Below are 20,169 nucleotides of genomic sequence, written 5' to 3' on the forward strand. Positions count from 1 at the left end.
TGCCCCCCTGTATTCTACTTATGTGCCAAAGCACAATGCTGCTTCATCTGACTCACCAAGTGCTGGTGTGTGTGTCCATATCCAGGCCTTGGTATTTCACTGGGGGTCCACTGCCAGTGGCAGTCTGGAATACAAAGAGAGACTCCATCCTGCTCAAGTCCCAAAAAACTATGCACCTAAACATAAACTACATAACCAGAAAATGAGAAAAAAGTCTAGATGGCTCTGGGTTTGATAATGATTCTTTAGACAGTGACAGTAAAGCAAGATCTATTCAAGCCCTGCTTTGGACACCATATTTCGCTTAAGTAACAAGCCATGCACAAAAGGATTTGCAGATGAAGGAGCCACAGCTAAGAGGAGGCACCTGGAGGTCCAGAGACTTGATGTTCAAAGTCAGGGACTTCTCTGTAGCCAGAGACCCAGCCCACTCCCCAGTCCACAAGGTTGCCCACAGATTCCTAGAAGGAGAGGTAACCAAGGACCCTGGACAATCAGACATCTCTTAGTATCTTAAAACACTGAACCACAAAATCGCCAATATTGTAATCTTTATTTTGTTAGTTGAATAAAATAATCAATTCTGCTTCCATTTACTTTATAGTAAAGGTACTAATTGCTGTACTGAATAAAGTCAGAACTAAATGCCATTATAGATTCCTGGGAATATCTGATTATTTCTGACATAGACGCACAACAAACATTTCACCTACAACTTCACTGGATTCAGACTTGACCAGAATACAGAACTCTGTGAAGAGGAGAAACGGTGGCTGGGGGCTGAATTTTCAGAAGGTGCTTAGTGGCCAAGTCCCAGTTTTCACCCAGCTCAAGCCGTTGGCAGATGGATGGATACTGTCCTTCCATTCTCCTGACCCATTCACTTGCTTTCTTTATTGCCTTGAAGTCCCAGGGAATATCTCTAGATGGAAAGAAAAGTTAAACGTTTCCACTGATTTGAAAATATTAACATATGTGAACTGTAATGTAGCACTAAGTTCATCACATTATGTAAAACAAAATAACTGTCATAAGTAAAGATATTTAATAAAAGCAATTCACCTGACATATGGGGAAAGTTATTCCTTTTGTCTGATATGGAGATCTGAGCATGTACAATAGGCTTCCAATTTGTGATCCATCCCCTCCCATGGTGTCCCACACTGCCCTTGCTGCTTGCTGGGATCAAGCTTCTCCTGGTTATTTTATTTTATTTTATTTTTGGTCTTTTTTGAGACAGGGTCTTGCTATGCAGTTCAGGCTGGCCTTGAGCTCACTTTGCAGCCCAGGCTGGTCTTGAACTTGCAATGATCCTCCCTCAGGAGGATCACCTCAGCCTCCCGACTGCTGGGATTACAGGTGTGAGCCACCACGTCCAACTCTCTCCTGGTTATTTTTTAAAAATTTATTCATTTTTTTTGGTGGGAACATTTTAGATATACACAATGGTAACATTCATCATAGTGAAGTTGCACATGGACATGACATACCTTAGTTCTTTTTTTTCATTCCCATCACCCTCCCCTCCCTTAACCTCACTTCCCCTCCATATTTACAAAATCATTGTTTCCATTTTTTCCTTCTATTCTTTTTCTTGTCCCTTCTTTACTTTCCTCCTTCCCCCTCAATCAGTCCCCTCTTCATTGGAACATTTTCTTCCCACTTTCAGTATCTATTATACGTTTTGATCATTTACACTTTTGATTTCTTAACCTAGAGAAATAATGAAGTATTTAAATATTACACTTAAGAGTATGGTCTCAAAGTGCATCCATTTAGCTAGAACATCTCAAGCTTATCTTTTTTGTGGTAGAGTAGTACTCTTTGCATGAAAAAAAACACACCTTCAAAAAAGAAAGAACAAAAAAAGCATCCTTAACCATTGATTGGTTAATGGTCCTTTGGATTGTTTTCAATATTTAGCTATTAAAACTGTGCCACTTTAAATATGGGTGTGCATATACAGCTGTGGTATGATGTTTTTATTTCTTTTGGGAAGATAAGAAGAATAGTGGAGTTGAATAGAACCTCTAGTTTTACTTTTTGAGGACTCTCCATACTGATTTCCACAGTAGTTACACCAGTCTATACTATCACCAACAATGGAGACGGGTTCTTCTTTCCTCATAGCCCTACCAGCAGTTGTTATTGGTTGATTTCTTGATAATAATCATTCTTTCTGGAGTAAGATGTAAACTCAGTATTATTGTTTTAACTGGCATCTCTTAATTGACCATTTATGAAAGAGGCTGTATTTTTTCCCGGTGGTTGTTAAAGATAAGATCTGCCTCCATTTGAATTGGCTTCTTTTCTCTTGTCTGTCTTTTTACTTTTTTGGAGACAGCGTCTTGAAATTCAGTTCATGCTGGCCTTCAACACATTATAGAGCCTATGCTGGCCTTGAATACATGGTGATCCTCCTACCTCAGCCTCCTGAGTGCTGTGATTATATGTTTACACCACCATTCCTGGCTAGCAGTTGATTTATTGGTAACAGACATTCTTTATGGAGTGAGATGGACTCTCAGAGTTGTTTTAATTTACATCCCTTGAATGACCAGTAATATTAAAGTTTTTTTCATATACTTATTTGCCATTTCTACTACTTCTGAGGAGCCATCTATATTCATTTTGGAGGTCCATTTTTGGATCAGGTCTTTAAGTTTGGGGGGGTCTGATATTTTTTGAATTCTTTATATATTCTAGATATTAGCTCTCTGTCTGAAGGAGAGTGGTCAAAAATGTTTCCCATCTGTGGGTTATCTTTTCATTCTGTTGGTGGTTTCTCTGCTGTGAAAAAAATTTTTTTGACACGATTCCAGTTGTAGATTCTTCGTGACAGTTCCTATGTGTAATCAGGGTTTTGTTCATGAAGGTTTGTCTATACCAATGTCTTTAAGGGTTCTACCTATCCTATCTTCCAGAAGATTTAGTGTTTCTGTTTTAATATTTAGATCTTTGATCCATTTTTATTTTAATTTAGTCCATAGTGAAAGATATGGGTGTAGTTTTAATCTTTGGCATGTGGAAAGTCAGTTTTGCCAGCACCATTTATTAAAAAGGCTTCTCTCTTCCAGTGAAGCTGTCTGGCTTCTTTGTGAAAGATAAAGTGGCTGAGTATGTTTATAGCTGCCTAGCTTTTTATAACATTTAATATAATTTACAAAAGAGAGTGCCTTCATTACTGAGACAAAATACCCAACACCCAAAGTTAAAGGAGGAAAGGTGATTGTTTTGACTCATGGCGTGTACAGGTTTCAGTCCACAAGTGAGGGTGGCATAGAATAGGGGCATCACAGACACAAAAATAGTCTATGCTAGGCACAAGGCAACAAAAGCAAGTGATAAGAGCAGCTTTCTTTCTGTCCCTTATATTATATATAGGCTACAGGTCCTCAGAATGGGAAGCACTCGTACCTGGGATGGGTCCTCCCATTCATTATACACTTTCAGAACTGCCAAATCAAACTGTGGGCTGATTTTCTTATAAAAAAACTCTGATCCCAGCTTCACACTGTAGATCCATCCATCTCTAAAAAAGCCCCACTGATGGCTGTGTGAGGCTTCAGGGGGACATTTAGATAAAAGCCATAATATTTACTGTTTTTAAAAAATTCACACAAGGGGCTAAGGTTGTAGCTTAATGATAGAGCATTTATCTATACTGTGCAAGGCCCTGAGTTTGGTCCCAAGAACCATCAACCTCCACAAAAAGAAAAAGAAAAAAGAAAATAAGGATAAACGGAAGGAAGAAAGAAAAAATTTTAAGAATCACATATTTTCTGTAAAGCATACAAATTTCCCACACTGTCTTGGGTTTTTGTAATGTTCACTTTCCTAAGGATGTACTCATCACGAGACATTATATGCTATTTTATTTGTTTTGCTAAAATTATTCTTTTTATTTTGTGTCCTTAAAGGTTTTTCCTCTGTTTTTGCTTGTACTGGGAATTTAATTCAAGGCCTTCACATTGAGGTATATACACAGCATAAACATATTCCCTTTCAGATTTTTGTTCATGTGTGAAACGAATAAAATCTCTCTTTCATTTTCTTTTTTGAGCTTTTAAAACCTAGAGATGCATTACCCTTTTCTTGGCCAATAGCTTGAGTTTTAAACAAAGAAAACTCATTTTGAAGGCTACAGTAAGAATAGTTTAGTGAAGGGTGACAGAGCAGGCCTTGAAGCTTGGGAGTTACCAGATTTATGTGGTGTCAAGAGTAGAGGCCAAGATAACCAACCCTTCTGAGTCATACATGAGTTTAATATTTTTTTGGCCTACATTGGTGTATATTATTTTACTTACTTCAAAGAGAAAAAAAATAGGAGAATGAAGAAGAAATAATTAAAAACAACAAAAGTAAAATGACAACAACAGAAAACAATTGTGATACAAGATTTCAAAACAAAATGATAGGATATCCTCAAAGTAATTCCTCAGCCTACAGATATGGGCTTGCAAGACTGATCAAAAAATATAATTTCCCTTTGAGCAGTTTCTTTCCCTTTTAATATATCTATTGTAACTTTTGAATCTTATTTATTCTTTTAGTTTTTTACACTAGTGAGACAATTTGGTGTTTACAGATGCAAGTCATGTATTTCATGTATGAGTGTGGTTTTAATTGCATTCATTTACCTATAAAATCTTTGAGTTTATCATTATTTACTGCAGAGTAGTATTCCATTATATAAAAATATCACATCTTTTTATCCATTCCTCATCTGGACCTCTGGGTTGTTTTGAAGATTTACCAATTACAAATTGTATTCTATTTGTGGCAAGATGTTTTCAATTCTGGGAAAATACTTACAAGGGGAATAGGTTGGTTGAATGGAACCTCTATTCCTAGTTTTTTGAGGAATCTCCATACTGACTTCCACAGTGGTTATACCAGTCTACATTCTCACCAACAATGGAGAAGAGTTCCTTTTTCCCAACATGCCGTCCAGCATTTGTTAGTGGTTAATTTCTTGATTTTAGCCAGTCTTTCTGCAGTGAGATGGTATCTCAGTGTAATTTTAATTTGCACTTCTCAAATGATCCATGATGTTGAAAATTTTTTCAAATATTTATTTGCCATTTGTATTTCTTCATCCAAGAATAGTTTTCATCTCAGATGCCCATTTTTGGATTGGGTCTTTAAATTTGGGGGCCTGATTTTTTCAATTTTATATACATTCTAGATAAAAGTCTTTTGTCTGAGGGACAGTTGGCAAAAGTCTTTTACCAATCTGTGGGGATTTTTTTCACTCTATTGGTGATTTCTTTTGATGTGTAAAAACTTTTTAATAAGACAAGATCCCAGTTATTTTTTCAAGTACTTCCCATGCAGTGTAATTTTTGCTCATGGACTGTCAGTCTATCCATATCTTTGAGATTTCTATTTACTTTGTCTTCCAGTAGTTTAGTGTTTCTGTCTTAATATTTAGACCTTTGATCCACTTTGACTTGAATTTAGTACATGGTGACAGGCATGGGTCCAGTTTAAGTCTTCAGCATGTAGAAAGTCAGTTTTTTTAAAACAACAATTACTAAAGAGGCTGTCTTTCTTCCAGTGATGATGTTTAGCTCCTCTGTCAATGATAACATGGCTGACTGTGTTTGTAGTTGTGTCTGTATCTTCTGTTCTGTTCATCTGATCCTCAGGTCTCATTTTATTACAGTAACTTTGTAGTATAATTTCCAGTTTTGGACTGTGATGCCTCCTGTCTTGTCTTTGTTGCGCAGGAGTGCCTTTGTCATTTTAAATCTATGTTCCATATGAATTTTAGAAATGTTTTCTCTAGATTTGTGAGGTATGATAATGGCATTTTGATTGGGACTGCATGAAATCTGTGTAACAGTTTTGGGAGTATGGCCATTTTCACAATGCTGGTTCTTTCTATCCATGAAAAAGGGATATTTTTCCAATTTCTGAATTCCTCTTCAGTTTCTTTCATTAGAGCAATGCAACTGCCAATGTATACCTTTTTACTTTTTTTGTTAGAAGGATGTAATTTCTCTAATTTTTCTCTCAGAGAGTTTGTTGTGTACAGCAATACTATTGACTTTCTGAGTACTGACATTGTACCCAGCTTCACAGCTGAATTTGCTTATTAAGTCTAGAAGTCAGTTAGTGAAGTCTTAGGGCTCTTCTGTGTAGAGTATCATGTCATTTGTGAATAATGATAATTTAACTTCTTCCTTTCCTATTTTTATTCCTTTTATTTGTCTATCTGGTTAATGTTTCCAGAACTATATTGAACAGGAATAGTGATAATGGATAACCTTGTCTTGGTCCTGATTTCAGATTGAAAGTTTTCAGTTTTTAATCATTAAATATGATGTTGGCTGTTGGCTTTTATCAAACTGAGGCAAACACCATCTATTCCAATTTTCTCTCATGTTTTTATCATGAATAAGAGATGGATTTTATCAAAAGTTTTTTCTGCATCTATTGAGATGATCATGTGATTTTTGTCTTTTGCTCTGTTGATGTGGTGTATTACATTTATTGATTTTCATGTTGAACTATCCCTGCATTTCTGGGATGAACTTTACTTGGTCATGGTGTATAATTTTCTTTTGTGTTTACCACTATTTTATTGAGGATTTTTGCATCTATGTTCATTAGAGATTGGCTTGAAATTTTCTTTTGGTTGGATCTTTCTCTGGTTTTGGTATCAGGGTAACATTTGCCTCCCAGAATGAATTAGGAAGAATTACTTCCCTTTCAGTTTCATTAAAAAGTCTGAAGAGTACTGGTATTAAATAATCTCTAAATTTTTTATAGAATTCAGCTGTGAATCCATCAGGATCTTGATCTTTTTTGTTGTTGTTGGTTAAGTTCTTAATTATGTTTTCCATTTCATTAACTGGTATTGGGTTACTCAGAAGTTTTATATCTTCTTGATCTAGTTTGGTAATTCATATGTTTCTAGGAATCTGGCCATTATTTCTATGTTTTTGATCCTATGAGAGCAATGGATTTCAAATTAGGTACTGATGGTCTGCATTTATACAGGGTCTGTAATGATTTCACTCTTTTAATACTTTACTGCATGGAATTGAGTTTTTGTTTCCTTTTTGTAAGACTGGCTAGGGTTTTATCAATTTTATTTATTCTTTCAAAGAGCCAACTTTTCCATTCATTAATTCTTTGTATTGCTTCTTAGTCTCAATTGTGTTAATTTATGCTCTGATCTTTATAATTTCCTCTGTTATTTGGGCTTTGGATTTGACTTGTTCTTCTTTTTCTGGGTAAGTTTGAGGTACACCATTAGGTTATTTGTGCTCTTTCTATTTTCTTGTTATGAGAATTCACCACTATAAATTTCACTCTGAGGACTGCTTTGCTTGCATCCTACATGTTCTGGTAAGTTGTATTTCCATTTTTGTTTGCATGCAGATATTAAATTATTTAATTTTCTCTGTGACCATTGTTTGTTGAGTAGAGCTCTATTTAATTTCCATGTATTTATAGAGCTTTTTGCAGTTTGTCATTACTTTCCAATTTCATTGTACTATGGTCAGATAATACACATGGCATAATTTCAATTTCTTTGCATTTACTTAAGCATATTATATGGGCTAGTATATGGTCTATTTTAGACAATGTATCATGTGCAACTGAGAATGTGTATTCTGATGTCGTTGGGTGGAACTCTGCACTTGTCTATGAAGTCCATTTGTTAACAAGTTTGATTCAGTTCTGTTATTTTTTGCCTAGTTGTCTCTGTGACAATGGGGTGTTAAGGTTCCCTATTACAATTTTGTTATTGCTTATTTGATTTTTCACATCTATTAATATTTGCCTTAAGTAGGTGGATGCTCCCTTATTTGGGCATATATATTTACAGTTGTTATCTTTTCAAGTTTTCTCTAACAAGTATGTAGTGATCTTCTTTATCTCTTTTGATTATTCTTGATTTTAAGTTCCTATTGTCTGCAAACAATCACTATCCATGCTTTTTTCTGGATTCCTGTTGCATGGAGTATGGTTTTTCATCCTTTGACTTTCAGTGTATGAATTTCCTTTTGAGTTAAATGTGTTTCTTGTATACAACATATTGTTGGATTTTGTTGCTTGATCCATTCTGCAAGTTTGTTTCTTTTGATTGGTGAATTGAGACCATTTATATTCATGGTTATAACTGATACGTATTGGCTTATCTTTGTCATGTCTTTCTGCTATTGGTTTCCTACTTTTCTCCTCCATTTAATTGCTTGTCCTGTTTGCTGGTTTCTTTCTGTTGTTGTTCTGGGAATTTTGGTCATTTTTATCTCTTTCTAGAATGTCTTTCAGTACTCTTTGTAGAGTTGGTTGTGTGGTCATGAAGTTCTTCAGTCATTCTTTATGGTGTGACTATCTTATTTTTCTACTAATTTTGAAAGATAATTTTGCAGGGTACATCAATCTGTGTTGATAGTTGTTTTCTTTCAGTACTTGAAATATTTCACTCCATACTCTTCTTGACTTCACTGGAGTTATATATACCTCATTTATCTGTATGTCTAGTTCTTTTCCCATGTTTGGGACACTTTCTGCTATTGCTTCTGCAAATAGCCTTTTCATTTCATTAGTGTCATCTCTTTTTTTTGTTGACATCTATCAGGATTATATTGTTTCTCTTTGCATCATCTTGCAGCTGTTGGATTATTTCCTGATTTCTTGTTTTTTTTTTTTTATTTAAGAGGAAAAAGAGAAAAACACAAAACAAAACAAAGTGGTGTAAGGGTACACGTAATACAGAACTACAAAAAAAAAAAAAAACATAACAGTAAGAAATCACCTGTTAATAGATTACATATTATCATCTTGAAAATAGTTGCTCAAATCACAGTATCAAAGAATACAAGGTGGACATTCAAACAGGGAGACTGCAAACAGCTGTGTTCAATGATCCAAAAACATTGATATAGTCAGCTATTTAACACCCCTAAACACACTTGCTGTTATGTCCGTTAGAGCTCTTTTTCTTTCTTTTTTCTTTTTTTTTCCTCTCTTTTTTACAACAAAATTTACACATTTTGGATTTTATTACTCCTTAGTGCTTATTACTTTTTTTGGGGGGGAGAGAATACAGTCAAATATGGCAAAACAAAGCTGTCAGTCAAAACCAAGGATAGACATAGCACATGGTGTAGAACAGAGAGCTGTCTCCTTTCATGGTCACTAGTTGCAACTGTCTTTAAAGTCTGGAGGCTGTCTTCAATTGTATTTATGCAGTTTTGACAGCTTTCAATGGAATTTTTCATTTCCTTGATATCTCACTGAATTTGTTTCATGTATTCTAACAGCTTCCTATATTGTTCACTCAAGGATTCTATCATTTTTTATGCTCTTATATTTTTTAAATCTATGTATTCTTTGGATATAGTCACCAATTCTTTCATTCTGTTTTTAATATGTCTGTTTTACTTGAGACATTATTTCTGATTTGATTTCCTTTATAGCTTCCTGGAGTGTTTCTTTACTTCCACTACTATCATTTCAGAAATTTCAAGTGTGTATTTTCCAAATTCATCCATGTCCATGTCTCCTTTAGTAGATCTGGATGAGCTGGTAGTTTGAGATTGTATTTTGTTCTTTCTTTTTGCAATTTTCACATGTTCCTCCAATTCAGTTAGATGCCAAGTCCTAGTTGTTTCCTGCACTGGCAGCCATTCCTGGAGCAGGCCTCATGGAGGGTTGCTGATGGCTGTGGGTTATCTGCATGCACACTTTGAACTATATGGGCTTCAGAGATGGTTCCCAGGTGTAAAAGGGTAGCCAGGGTAGACTCTCAGTTCCTGTCAGCCTGATTGAGGGTTCCTGGGTGACTGAGGGTCACTGAGCATGGACTCCTGATCCCTGTGGGCCTCAGATAGTTCTTGGCTGTGGGCTGGTCACTGGGTGCAGACTCTCAAACCTCGCTGTCCTCAGCAAGGGTTTCCAGATGACTGTGGTGTTCTGGGTGCAGCTTCCCAGTCCCCAGGAGCCTCACCTCCAGTTTCTAGGTGTGAGCAGCTCACTGGATACAGTCCCTGTGGGCTCACTGAGTGTTACTGGATGATTGCAGGTCTCTGGGCACAGACTCCTGGTCCCCAAAACCCTCAGGGAGCATTCCTGCATGGGGTTGGATCATTGGTGTTTCTTTCCAGTTCCCAGGACCCTCACCCATAGTTCCTGTGACTGAGTCACTGGACACAGCTTCCCAGTTCTTGTCGGCCTCACAGTAGGTTTCTGGATGACCACAGGTCTCTAGGTGCAAATTCCTGGTCCCCGTGGGCCTCAGAAATGGTTCCTGGATGTGGGTGGGTTGCTGGGTGCAGACTTCCAATTCTTGCAGGCCTCACTGAGGTTTCCCAGATAACTATAAGTCACTGGGCATAGACTCCCAAAACCCAGAAACTTCAGGGAGAGTTTCTGAATGACTCCTGGATGCTGCTTGCAGGTTCCTGGTCTCCACAGGCCTTAGAGATGGTTCCCAGGTGTGGGTGGGTTATTGGGTGAAGACTTCCAGTCCCTGCAGGTGTCACCAATGGTTCTTGCTTGGCACTGACTCCTGGTCCCCACAGGTTTTAGAGATGGTTCCCAGGTGTGCACAAGTCACTATGGGTGTACTCTCAGTACCCATGGATCTCACTAATGGTTCCTGAATGACTGAAGGTGGCTGGATGCAGACACCTTGTCCTTGTGGGCCTCATAGATAGCTCCCAGGTGTGGGTGGGTTGTTGGGTGCAGCTTTCCAGTCCCTAGGAGCCTCACTATGGTTTTGGGGTGTGAGTGGGTCACTGGGCACAGTTTGTAAGCCCCCATAGGGCTTCAGAGATGGTTCCTGCATGTAGGTGGATCACTGTGTGCAGCTTCCTGTGCATGAATGCCTCACTGGGGGTTTCTGGATTAATCACGGGTTGCTGTGTACAGACTCCTGGTCCCCACAGGGGACCCCTCAGAGATTGTTCCTGGGTCTTCCTTATAGTTTTAAACAGGATTTAATTATGCTGAGTTGTCAGGGATGGGTTTAAACTTGGGATCTTTTTGCTTCTGCCAGCATTACACATGTGCAGTGTGCATGTCTAGTTGCCCCTAAGTTTTATGATGAACTGTCTCATTAGTAAGAAAATTTTCCTGATACACTCCCAAGTAATATAATACTATATTAATGTTATACACATCATGAAACATAAAAAGTGGAAAACAATTTGAATCGTGCAACAAACAGAAGCTACTTAAAAGTATTATTTTACTTAATAATGTCATAACATATTTTGCTTTTGCAAATAGTAATATAGCAAGAGAATTCTTCATCATTTTTAAAAATCTTGGCTCAGTATTTTATGATACTGCAGTTCAAACGTTGAATAGATTTAGAGCCAGATATAGTGCTATGCATCTGCAGTGTCAGCTATTGAGGAGACTGAGGCAAGAGGATCAGCTGGGCCCAGGAGTTGAGGCCAGTCTGGGCAACACAAGAAGACTCTATCAATAAGAGAGAGAGAGAGAGAGAGAGAGAGAGAGAGAGAGAGAGAGAGAGAGAGAGAGAGAGAGAGAGAGAGAGAGACAGAGACAGACAGACAGAAAGAGACAGAGAGAGAAAGTTCAAAGTTATAAACACTTGTTCTAACAGCTATAACAGAAAATATCTAAGTAAAAGTACCTACTGCTGGTCTGTGTAATTACAGTGAGGTTCTTCTGAGGTACACAATATTGCAGCACCAAACCACAAGCCAGGACAGCTCGGTTCCAGGGTTAGACTGTGTTAACCCAATCTGAGCCCAGAGTCTGTGCAGCTGGAGGCAAAAATACCATGTTAACCCTACCTATCCAGGAACGGTAGGCAAACTCTCACCTGTGAACAAATTCTCTTTGTATTTGCAAAGCAGAATATACCTATAATTCCATGTAACTTTTTAAAGATTTAAGAAACTGTTGAAACTGTGAATTGCTTTTTATTATTATTACTTTTGTGAGTTGCTTATTATTACAGCTAAAGCTACTTGTGTTATGGTTTGGATTTAGGAGGTTGGCTGAGAAGACAGTATCTCACTATGTAGCCCAAGGTGGCTTTGAACTCACAATCTACGTGCTTCAGAAATGGGATGAGAGGTGTGTTGCCGCTTGGCTATGATTTGGATTTTAAATGTCCCCTACAAGCTTATGTACTCAAGTGTTGGTTCCTGATGTAGCAGTGTTCAGAGGTGGGTCTTTGAAAGGTGCCCTAACTTCATAACTGGATAATTTAGAACGTGAGTCCCAGTTGTAGGAAGTAGTATGGTGGGGGCATACCTTGAAGGGGTAATTTGTTCCTGGCCACTTCCTCTTTCATTTTCTCTTTGCTTCCTGAATGCCATGATGCTGTATTTCACAAGAGGTCCCTGAACAACAGAGCCAAGTGACTATAGACTGAGACCTCTGAAACCATGAGCCAAAATAAATGCTTCTTAACTTGATTTTCTGTTATTTTTGTCACATAGACAAAAACCAACTCACACTTACCTGGAAATGGAAGGGTCATCCATTTTTACCAATGATTTGAAGATTATTTTATCTTGTTCCAGCTCAGTGCGAAGAAACTGTAGTACCAGTAATGTAGCAATCAAGTCCAGGAGACATTCTCTTCCTTTTATACCTATAAGCAAAACACTTTTTTATTTCTTTTTTTTTTTTTTATTAATTTTATTTAAGGAGAAAAGAAAAAAAAAGCAGGGAAAGGGTACAAGTTATACAGATTTACAGAAAAAAAATGAACAGTAGGAAATCACTAGTTAATGGATTACATATTGTCATCTTAGAAATAATTGTTCAAGTCACAAAATTAAAGCTTGTAAAGTGGACATTCCATCAATGATACTGCAAACAGTTCTGTTCATTGATCCAATAAAACTCTGTGATATCATTTTCTATCTTATACACTTAAATATACATGCAGTAATATAGTTTGGAGCACTTTCTTTTCCTCTCTTTTGTACTATGACTATTACACATTTTGGGTTTCATTGCTCCCACAGTTCTTATTACTTTTTTGGAAGAGAGTAAAACCAAATGTGACATAACAGAACAGAATCGGTCAAGTCAAAAGGGTGGACATAATAGATAATGTAAAAACATAATACAAGGTGATCAATAATGGTTACCATAATGCCTCCCACTATCTCTAATAGAATTGCCTATATCGTTAGTTATAATACAATTGAACAAAACAGTAAAGAATAAAACCAACAAAACCAAAACATTGGAGACATTGTAAGTCTTCAAAAGTAGATAAAAGTCAACAAGAATGGGCGTCATAATGAATCTCATTATCTTCACAGCTGATGCCTAAACTTTCGAATCTGATACTATCCAGCAAAACAGAATAGGGGAACATCAGTTAAAAACCAGATGGTGAGAGTAATACAGGGCTTTAAATCAAGGTAATGAAAAGTCAAAGTGGGTTACTATAATATATCCTGCTATTTTTTCCTTTAATTAAAAGGATAAAGATAAAAAAGTAAATAATGGAGTGGAGATTGAGATAAAAGAGGGCATAACAGCGAAACAGCGCAGATCAAAACATAACCATTTAAGCAGAATAGTGTTTCACCAACAGATAATTCCGACCCAAAAGTAGTTACCATATTGACTCTTTTCTTGAAATCCTTGAGTACAACTTCGTATACTGTAGCATTAAGTATATCAAAACAATGTAAAACCATTTAAGAGAATGACAGCATTACAAAGTATTTAGAATCGACTAACAGAAAATGAACAATGGTTTCTGTATAATCTCCTTGTCTTTAAAAGGTTTTTGCTTATACTATCGTACATAATAAAATCCAATAAGATACAGCCTAGTTAGACCATTGGAGACAGAAGGACAAAAGCTAGATGAGACTTCAAAACAAGATGATACTGAATCAGTATTACCTATTAAGATGTCATTTTCTCCAAAATAGCTGTTCCTATCATCCAATCTTCTCTGTCTCATCTCTGTTGAGCTCTTTTTCTGTCAGTAGCTGTCAGTTTGTCTTCTTCATTTTGTTCTCTGCTCCATTCGTTGTGGCCTCTCTGCCATTATTTCTGGATTCCTTGTATTTTTCTTTTTTTAGAATATCCTGCAATACTCTCTGTAGAGTTGAATTGGTGGTTGCAAATTCCCCCAGTTCCTCTTTATCCTGGAAGCACCTTGTTTTTCCATCAATTTCCAGGGATAGTTGTGCAGGATATCTCAATCTTGGCTGGAGATTATTATCTTTCAAAGCTTGAATTATTTCCCCCCACGTTCTTCGTGATTTGATGGTTTGTGCAGAGAAATCTGGTGTAATTCTGATGGGTGTTCCCTTGTAAGTGGTCTGTTTCTTGTCTCTTACAGCTTTTAATATTCTGTTCTTGTATTGAATTTCTGGAATTTTTATTATTATATGCCTGGGTGTTGCTCTGTTTGGGTTGTAGGTAGCTGGGGTCCTGTATGCCTCATACATCTGAGTATCTTTACCTTTTGCTAAATTAGGAAAATTCTCCTGGATTATTTCTGTGAGTAGCTTTTGTAGTTCATTTGTTTGTGTCCCTACTTCTTCTTTTATGTTCTTAATCCTTAAGTTATGGATCCTCTTATCATCTTCTTGTCTTTGTATTATTGCTGTTTGTTTCTTTGTTATTTTTAAGAAGTTTTTCATTTCATTCTCCCATATTACAAGTCTGCTCTCCAGTTCAGATAGTCTGTCCTTAGTTTCTTTCAAGCTGTTATGCCAGTCTTCTATAGACTTCTTAGTATCTTGGTAGCCCCTTTGAACCTGCTTCACGTATTCTATGCTTTCTCTGTTTTCTCCATCAAACAATTCTCCCCTTTTTTTCTGTTCTTCCATTCCACCACCTGTTTTTTCTTGGGGGTACTTAGCATTTCTCTAACTATTCTGCATACTTCTAGCTTCAGGTCGTTGATAACTTCATTCCTGAATTGGTCTATGAGGCTCTCTATATGGTGCCTTATGTGTACTGGTGCGGTGTCTGCTATTGCCTGTTTCTCAAAATTGGGGGCCGAGGTGCCTTTCTTGTTGCTGCCTCTTCCCATGCTGCCTCTTCTTCTCTGTTCCTTATATATGCAAGCTTATATAAGAGGCCCAGCTTCTCTCCCAGTCAGCCACAGCCTGATCGAATCGCACCAGTTAGGTGTTCCCGCTCACTGCTGCGCACCAGGGAGTTACGGACCAGGCAGCCTACGCGTCTCCCTTCCCGGCCACCGTCAGGCTCTGGGATCTGGGTTGGGACAGCCTACCAGGTCCGCCGGCAGCGTCACGCAGGCCAGGCACTTTTCACCAATCCCACCCGAGAGGGGGATGTGTGGCTGGAGTCGCCACCGCGCCCTGCTCCCGCAGGACTGCTCGGGCCCAGAAAGTCCTCTGCTGGAGTCAAACTGTGGTAGAGTGTCAGTTTCTCTCACTCACCTCACCACAAGTCAGTGCACGCCTCCCTGCCGTTCGCAGATTGCTGTTCTCAGAGCTTCTGCCCGTCTCTCTCCTTGCCGAGCCACTGTAGAGGCAGCCAGCCGCCGCGCGGCGGAAAACCCAAATCGCGGCTTACAATGGCGCAGGGTCCAGCCTCCACACCGAGGCTTTTCTGTTCCTGTTTTAGCACCAGGACTGCATTCCAAGTTGGTTTCTCTCAGCCCAGTTTGTTCCTGAGTCAGCAGAGCATATCTCCACCTGCTTATGTCTCCTTAGTCCGCACCATTCCTGGCTTCTGAACCGAGTCTTTCAGAGAGCCTCCGGTAGTTGCTGTTATCTGTCCGCCATGTTCTCCCGGAAGTCCCACTTTTTTATTTCTTGTTGGAAACTCTGCATTACAAATTGTGCCCACTTATAAAAATTCCTTTAAATAATTAAAGGAATTTTAATTATTTATCTCTCTCTGTCTCTTTCTGTCTCTTTCTCTCTCTCTCTCTCTCTTTCTCTCTTTTTGATACAGTAACATATCATAAAACTAATACTCAAGGTTCTTAATTTGCCTGCTAATTAAAAAATGAGAATTGGAGCATGTGCATACATGCTATCTTGATGGTCATAGGCACTACATTGGATTCAGTTACCCTGCTTCCTGCTGTCTTCAAAAACCAAAAAGACATTAAATATGATAAAAGAAATTTTGTTCCTAGGCTCTTGCTGTAAAACAGTAAATCTAAATATATGACAGACAAGCCAGAGATATGACTTCTTTAAACCCACAATCAAATTATAGGTATCAGTGTTATGAACACAAATCAAAAATATTTTACTATGTTATTAAGTGTCAAAATTGAAAATAAATGTCTACTTTGAGGTGTGACTGAGATAGTTTATATTTTTAAAAATTTGTTACAGTAAGATATATTGCTGTTAATTTCCCTTACCCACTTTGCTTCAAACACACTTTACCCCAGTGTTCTTGCCACTTTCTGAAGTAATTTTAGAATCCTCTTTGTGAGAGTCTTTACAGAGTGATTAAAAAAATACAGTGAAAGCTGCTGCTGAGTGCCACTCACCAACAAGGCAGGCTCATGAAAATGTCGGTGTGTCCTCATCCACTTTATTCACCAGATCAGACCCCATGATGCTTCCAGCTCTTTCTTAAAGTCATGGTGAGATGGGGGCAGAACCAATTGGGCTGTTTTACACATTTCACATTTTCTGTATGTCATTTCTTTTACACTGGCTATAAATGAATTGCCCAAGTGCTTAAGTGCAGCACTCAGAACCATTTTTGGTCTACACTACTATCTACAGAAAAAACAAAGTCAGCTATGATCTGAAAAGGTAATCTGTTATAATCTTGTCTTTTAATACAAACCCTGCCTTTGAAAATACTTATTTGTGACAGCTGAGGCTGGACTAGAACTCACTGCAATATTCCATCCTCAGTTTCCTTAGTGCTAGAATTACAGGTATGTGCCACCATGCCCAGTGAGATTATTTTATATAAAAAATAAATTTAGTGTTAGGCACAGTGGTCCATGCCTATAACTCCAGCACTCACGGTTGATACAGGCAGGTTCACAAATCTGAGCTCAGCCTGGGCAATTTAAGCAGCTTAGTGAGACCCTGTTTCAAAACAAACAAAAAAAGGTTGGGGATGCAGTTCAGTGTGAAGATCCTGGGCTCATTCGCTAGTGTCACCTGATAGCTCCCAGACAAGTCATATTTTCATACAAGATGCTAATAATATACCTCACTAGTTAAAATCATTACAATATAGCCTCTTAGTGTTTTACTTTTTTGACTATGAAATGGTTAAAGCACATAGAAAAGATGGCAAATAATTCTACCCACTTCCCAATTTGTAACTTTTTGTTTTTTGAGACAGGGTCTCATATAGTTCAAGCTGGCTTTGAAATCATTGTGCAGCCCAGGCTGCCTCAACCTCTCAAGAGGTGGTAATCACATATTTGTGCCACCAAACCCAGTTCATCTTGTAGAATAAAAACTGTATGCTCACTAAACAATTCCCCTTTCCCTATTCTTCTTAGGCCCTGGCAACTACTATTCCATTGTGTTATGAATCTGACTGCTCTAGGTGCTTCATATATGTGGAATAATATAGTATTTGGGTACTACACCACCACAGCTTCATATAACCTAACAGTCTCCCAAAGGCCCTGTCTCCAAATACCACCACTATGTAGCATAGCTCTGTAAGGCAAGACTTTCAGAGGGACACTATTCAGTCCATAATATCTTGGGGTTATACCACCAAGTTGGGACAGGATCCTGTGATAACAGCTGTTCTCCTTTCCCACCCACAGCACAGGGCAGTTCATTGCTCCACAAGCTTGTTGCCATCTGACACTGTTAATCCCTTACAATTCAGCATTCTGAATGTTTTGTAACAGAATCTCTCTAGTTTTTACCTGTAGTTTCCTGCTTATTGGTGAAGATGAACATATTTTTATGTGCTTAATTCTTCTGTGAAGTGTCGTATTTTGCCCTTTCCCCTAGAGTTCTGTGTGTATTCTGGTTGTCAGCGCTTGCAGACACATGCTTTGTATCTTCTCCCAGTCAGTGCCATGCCCATTCATTTCCTTTCTTTCCTTTTTGTAAAAAATAGCATCATGCTATGTAGGGTAAGCTGGCCTTAAACTTGCTCTGTGGTCCAGGCTGGCCTGGAATTTGTGATCCTCCTGACTCAGCTTCCCAAAATCCTGGGAAGGGAAAAACCTGTAAACTCAGAATTATAGCATGCACCACCATGACCAGTTAGTTTCATTTAATTCTTCTTCCCTATCCTACCTCTCTTATGTATTTTTTGTTTTTAGTACTGGTGACTGAACCCTCAGTCTCCAGAGTGCTGGAACACAGGTTTGCACTATTATGACTGGTTTCTATTCATTCATTCATTCACTCATTGGAGAGAGGGTCTTGCTATGTAATTCAAACTGGCCTTGAAATCATGGCAGTCCTCCTACCTCAGACTCCCAAGTGCTGGGATTCTAGGTATGTGCCACCACTCCTGCTTCCATTCAGTTTGAATTGTGCCTCCTGATACACAGAACATTTTACTTTTGATGAAATTCAACTGATCCATTTCCCCCTTATAATTTGTGCCTTTCATGTGCTAATTTATGAAAATATTCCCATGTTTCTCCAGGAAGTTTTACAGTCTTGCCCTTTAAATCCATAGTCCATCTCGAATTAATTAATTTTTTTTCAGACAAGGTCTTGTGAAATATTTCAAGCTGATCTTAAATTTGCCATGTAGCTCAGGCTGGCCTTGAACTTGCAGTGATCCTTTATTATCCTGGAGGTAGAATTCTGAGTTTACAGGTTTTCTCCCTTCCTTCAGTCATGTATAGAGATATTCCAGTAAGCCAGGCACGGTGACATGCGCCTATAATTCTTAGAAGGTTGGAGCAGCAGAATCACTTAAATTAGGAATCCTGAGTCAGCCTGGGCACCATACTGAGTGTCTATCTCAAAAAAAAAAGGAAGACCAGGAATGTACTATGATGGTAAAGACTCAAAAGAGTGCAGAAATTGCTCCTGCAACAGCTCTATGTGTAGAAAGTAAAATCAGAGATATAACTATAGGACCTAGGACAATGATCCATCCTAAAAGCGTGAATTCTTATAGAAGCCAGGCCAAAAGAGACTGGTAAAGGTAACCTAATAAATAACAGGCCCTGATCATACATGCTCAGCCAGATAATATCACCTCTGACACTGAAGATTCAGAACCTAAACCCAAACCCAAGATCACTGGCATCAATAATATGTTTGAAGGTGGCTGTCATTCCCAAGCCATAAAAATAGGAGATAATGATGTCACTGAGTTCAAAGCCTACCTATCTGGAAATGCAATACTGACAAGCAGCTGTATCATCGGGAGGCTTCCTGCGACCTGAATACTTTTCAAGTCATCCCTGAGAATACAGTGTACTGTCTATGGTGCAGACTGTGTGGCCACATCTCCAGCCACTACAGCTGGATTTCTTGAAGAAAATCTTGCTAAATTACTACCACCCAAAGAAGACTATAAAAGGAAGCTCAATTTCAGTTAAGAACTTGGGAGTAGTATGTGACATTGAGGTAATGTCTTGTCTGACTGCTGTCTTTTTTTTTTTAACCAGAGATTGAACTTATTATCTTGCACTTGCCAGGCAGGTGCTTATGTCACTGAGCTAAATCCTGTTTTGATTGCTGTCTTTTGAAAGCCCAGTGTTTGTGTATTCTTAATAGCTCACAGCATAATACATGTTGACTTTATTTTGTAAAATTAAGTTAGGAATATAATAGATTTGCATCATAATTGTCCTTTATATAAAATGTACTATTTTCCTATAGCTTTGCTCCTTTTCTGATAACTTACAGATTTCAGTTTTTCTTTTGTTATGTAAGATGTCAGCCACAAATTTGTTTGCAAAAACTACCTGTGATAAGAAAGGATACATTATTACGTATTTATATTCTAGCATATATTAAATAAAACTGCTGGTGGCAAGAAAAAAATCCATTGTCCTTTAGCTTTCATTATTTCTGATGTGAAGTAATACAAATTACTACAGTTGTTCTCCCTTTTTAATTAAAAAATCTTAATCTGCTCTACTTTGATGTTAGATTCAGGCAACGCTTTATTCTATAAAATAAAGTATCTCATAGACTTGACTGTAATGTATGCTTTTTAATCTGGCTTTTTACACTTATCTTAAAAAACTTTATCATTGGTTTTTAGTAGGCTGACTTTGGTCTACTTGTA

The 20,169-nt window shown here is 37.9% G+C and overlaps 1 protein-coding gene and 1 pseudogene across 8 annotated transcripts in view; one reads left to right on the forward strand and one right to left on the reverse strand.

Annotated features, from left to right (window-relative positions):
• Positions 1-534: 534 nt before the first annotated feature.
• The window catches only part of Parp4 (poly(ADP-ribose) polymerase family member 4), a 133,177-nt gene continuing 113,542 nt past the window's right edge, over positions 535-20,169 (reverse strand). For 3 of the 8 annotated variants that reach the window (XM_063258430.1, XM_003464410.5, XM_063258431.1), the window contains 2 exons: positions 12,466-12,598; positions 535-922 (listed from right to left, as the gene is read on the reverse strand). In XM_063258430.1, coding sequence (XP_063114500.1) covers positions 727-922; positions 12,466-12,598 — 329 coding nt within the window. In that variant the 3' untranslated portion in view covers positions 535-726. Of the gene's footprint in view, positions 923-11,626; positions 11,760-12,255; positions 12,345-12,465; positions 12,599-20,169 lie in introns of all 8 variants that reach the window. The other 5 variants (XR_001199997.3, XR_010050591.1, XR_001199995.3 and 2 more) reach the window with 5 other exon arrangements.
• LOC106026368 (dynactin subunit 6-like) lies at positions 18,920-19,664 on the forward strand (annotated as a pseudogene).

Source organism: Cavia porcellus, unplaced genomic scaffold, assembly GCF_034190915.1.
Source record: "Cavia porcellus strain 051 isolate PalLab524CR breed Dunkin Hartley unplaced genomic scaffold, mCavPor4.1 scaffold_11, whole genome shotgun sequence".
In the NCBI taxonomy this organism is placed as follows: domain Eukaryota; kingdom Metazoa; phylum Chordata; class Mammalia; order Rodentia; family Caviidae; genus Cavia; species Cavia porcellus.